General features: G+C 44.8%; 1 protein-coding gene across 1 annotated transcript in view; it reads left to right on the top strand.

The window, feature by feature from the left end:
• The first annotated feature begins 3821 nt into the window (after positions 1-3821).
• The window catches only part of trim2b (tripartite motif containing 2b), an 8942-nt gene continuing 8445 nt past the window's right edge, over positions 3822-4318 (top strand). Inside the window, exon 1 of the mRNA XM_008302823.1 lies at positions 3822-3920. Coding sequence (XP_008301045.1) covers positions 3822-3920 — 99 coding nt within the window. The remainder of the gene's footprint in view (positions 3921-4318) is intronic.

Here is a 4318-nt window from a genome sequence, read left to right as displayed (position 1 = left end):
TCTCAGTCAGATGTTTCTCCTCCTCTGTTCAGGTCTTCTCCATGTGGAGCCATGATGCAGACATAGACAGACTGTTGGACTGACTGGAAGTTTCAGCCGGACTCGAGTGAGTTTCACAGCTTTGCAAACATGACGTTCTGGTAAATATTTAAACCATTCGAAACAAATTCAGAGTAATTATTTACTAATTTTGGGGTATTTTGAACAAGTTTTGAGACACATTTCAGTCTATTTCGAAACAAATTTTGAGGAATTCTCAAGAAATTTTGAGGAATTTTGGACAAATTCTAACGTATTTCCATCCTTTCCAATTTTTGTGAAGATGTTTCAGTTCCTCTGTTCAACTCTTCTCCATGTGGAGCCACGGTGCAGACATCGACACAGTCCATAGGTCCAAAAGTGATTGGCTGGTCATTTTAGAGCCACGTTCATGCTGTTTGATCGTAAATCACAGGTGGACTCTGCTGCATTGACCTTCTACTTTCAGGCCTGTGCTTTCAAGATGATGTTTGCAATTGATGCATTAGTAGTGCCTGAAACGTTATCATCTCTGACTCCGATTTGTCCAAATCACAGAAGCACACGGTACAAAATGACGTTTGGACGCTTGAACACGAACAAACTCAGTCCACAAAACATGCAGACACATTCAGCACAGCAGCAAACAGGTCCGCTTGTCCTCTGTCGGGAAAGAAAGAAAGAAAGAAAGAAGGAGTTCAATTGTCTCTTGCACTGTGACAGCAACCGACAGTCACCGCACAGACACCAAAAAAAAGTGTTGCCCCATAATCCTTTGCAGCATTGTACTGCAGAGAATCCTTGAATGGAGGAGTGGGGGTGCAGAGGCAGCGAGTGTCTGACACCAGAAATGTAAAATACGACTCATTTGTAGAGGAGGACGAACAAAATATGAACAAAAAGATAACAGAGAAATATCGTCCTCATTCTGCCTCGCGTGTGCATTTGTGGTGAGCTTTTGTTTTGTTTTTTTCCGGACGGACATAAATCGTACGTTTGTCTTTGTAAGGCTGCTTTCATGTCAGACAAGGTTGTGGCTCGTGGACGGGATTTTTTTTGGGGGGGGAGGAGGTGTTGAAACAGGATTATAGGCACGACGTCTCATATCCATAATCCCTCCCCTCGATAAATTATTCATGACAATATTCGCTTCATATTTTACACACAGAGACACACACGGGAGTAAAAATACTTTGGATGGCAGAGAGACAATAAAACAAAAAGACAGAAAAACCAAGAGAGCAGACACAAAGAGAGAACGAAGGTCGCCACGTTTTATACAGAAAAGAGAAAATGTGAATAATAAAAAAAAGAGAAAGAGTGTCGGCAAATAAACATAAACTGGTCGTATTTCCTCTATGACTGCTTGACAGTTAAAAAAACAAAACAAACTTCACATGTTTAAATTTGAACACTTTTAAATAATATTAATTTAGTTTTTTAATTTTTAGAAAAACAAACAAATTTAAAACAATGAAGAAAAATCCTCAGAAATATAAAATGCGCTCCACAGTACAGAGTGTAATGTATAGAGGCACATCCAGTGCAGACGTCTTCAGTGATTTTACGTTCATCGGGATCTGATCAAGTCGAGGCCGTTTTTCGGCATCATGGCCACCAAGTGGGGGGTTAAGCGCTGCGATGGGGGGACGCCTCGTACCGCCGGCCGTCGTTTCTGCTCTCAGCACAAATGCAGCCAAATGTGGGATTTCTGGATCATGAGGGCCCCTGGTTTGCTTCACGTTTTCTTGTATTTCCTGCTAGTTGGTGCAACCCCCCCCCCCCCCCCCCCCCGTCTGTTACCATGGAAACCACAACCTCATTCCCCCCCTTTTTTCCCCTCCTTCCATCACTTTGAAGACATTTCGGTGACCTACATTGCTGCTTCGATGAGCTCTTTATTGGTACCTTACTCCCAGTTCACGTCTCCTGCTGGTCCAACAAGCAGCAACCCCCCCCGTCTGTGGATCGTACCACCTGTCCCGAGGCCTGTTGCACGGCTTAATCTCTGTGGACCGCACCATCTGGGAGTTAATTGGGGAACGCAGCGATCTAACGAGCCACCCGGTAGGAACATATGGGCATTCCTACAGTGGGGAAGACAGACTATTTTTATTCTGGTTTTTAGGAATTCTGGAGATGACGTTTTCTTGTTCGGAGGCAGCATCTGAGACAGCGTCCTCGCTTAACCTTTTGAACTCCAAGCAGTCTCTGGGTAGTTTTTTTTGTTGCTCCTGTCATGTTTTTTACTCACTGTGGGCTCATTTTTCACTGGGATGTAAAGTCCAGCACCTCTATGGAAACAATGCAACCGCGGCTAAAAGCAAAAACATGCTTTTCCTGCAGGATGACAAAGTTACACGGACGGGAATTTATAGAATTGAAAAAACAACAACCTTGAAATCAACGCGTGCCACATTTCTTAAGCGTCCACAGATGCTACCAATACTAAAACTACCGGTGGCTCTACATACTACCGACATTTAGCTGTGCTCTGTGCACCCAGCCCAGGTCAGTCGAAAGGTTTCAGAGCTTTGGTTGTAGCCGAGTCGCTCGTGGCTTCATGATGACGCCAAAGGCTGTGGAATCTTTACATTTTCACAGCTTTTGCTTCCAGCAGATGGATTATTTTTTGGCAAAATTTAAAACAAGACATGGAAAATAAGGCAACTTTTACGAAATGATGCAGGAAATGATGTTTCAGGGCTTTTGTTTTTTTTTTGACGAGCTGGCGACAGCATTATAAATCAGTAATCTGTAAATGAAGTCGGGTGGATTTAGCTCCGTGTTCTGACAAAGATATTCTGGACCACGGACTCGTGACACAAACAGTCAGACTGACTCGGTTGTAGGAACTCTTTGACCTGTGGCCACGAACCATGAACCCCCACAGAAGTCGTTGTCTTGGCGCCCGTTGCTAGCTCGTCAATACCGAATGCTCGTAGTCAGTGATAAACACAAGACACCAGCCAGAATCTAATCTCTCATTAAACAATGAGTAGCTCCTCCTGGTGGCTCAAGCAGGTACTACACAGTACATTTCTTGACCCACTTGTCCTTCATTTTAATTGCTAATGGCAAATAATCAGTAAACAATTATTCCTTAAAATCATAAGAAGTATGAAGGACTTAACAGCTGAAGTGTTTATTTCTTCTTTATTCGTGTTGATCTGCATTTCCAACCAACTAACTCCCTCTTTGTCTCTTCTTCCCAGGAAACAGTGGATTCTATCGTCAATCCTCTGTGAGTTAAATTAACACCAAGGCTCGTCACTGTCCCCTAAAGCAGACCGGACTGCTGCTCTTACACTACATTTCTCTGACTTTTGGTTTCGAGAGACGTACACTGCTCTGGGAATAGACGACACATGGAAGCAGGAGGATGAGTCTTGAATCGGAAACTGATCAAGATTTGGATGCCTGGACCCTTTTTTCACCCAACAGGAATGTCATGGAGTAACATGTGCCAAGTTTGATAGACTACAGGCTCAGATACAGGCCATTAGCTTCCCCTCTCCACGGTGCACCCATCAAGAACAGACTGATTTTGCAGTGCTAAGCTTTGACATGCTTTTTGCTGAGCGCCGCCTTGTGCCGAGGGTTTTCATAAGGAGCTCGTTTGAATGTTTTGCTCCTTCCTCTTGAATGTACGATGGAATGAACCCGTGACGCAAGACGTTTACCTCGACAAACAGCGCACAAAGACGAGTAACTGTACCGAAATATAAAGCCCCTTCCCCTGGCTGCAGAGGGGAGAGAGGGGCGTGTTCGGAGGTTCACCCCCACCAGGCTGCCGCTCGCAGATGGAGGCCCACCAACACTCCCCAGATAGCAGCAGCGAGGAGTGCACCGTCCTGGAGGCTCCGCCCGGCAAAAACGCCTGCCCGCAACATGCAGGGAAGGTAAGAGTGCGACGCAGAGGACGCTCATTATTCTGTTTTCTCCGTCTTTCTTTACGGAAAATCTGTTTGCCAAGCGTGCTGCAGCAAAGCTCACAAAGCAGCCTAGAGTCAAGCAGAAGACTCCTGCAGAGCTGCTGCGACGTGTGCAGGTCTGCTGGGATTCATTTAATGGTGACGTCCGACTTTCTAACTTCAGTGAGGAGAAAATTCCGATTCTGTGTTTGGGACAGACTCACAGCCAAGCAAAGCCTGGACGTCCTCGCCCAAACGAACCGGAGCTTTGTGACAAATTGTTCTAAACTCCATGTTTTTCCACGTCTTCCCTGAATACATTTACTGCACATAAGTACACATTTTAAGTACTTTAGTTGAGTTTAAATCTTTTCATGACATTTTAA

The sequence above is a fragment of the Stegastes partitus genome, unplaced genomic scaffold (genome assembly GCF_000690725.1).
Source record: "Stegastes partitus isolate 25-593 unplaced genomic scaffold, Stegastes_partitus-1.0.2 Scaffold1888, whole genome shotgun sequence".
Classification (NCBI taxonomy): Eukaryota; Metazoa; Chordata; class Actinopteri; family Pomacentridae; genus Stegastes; species Stegastes partitus.
This window is presented reverse-complemented; position numbering and strand designations above follow the sequence as displayed.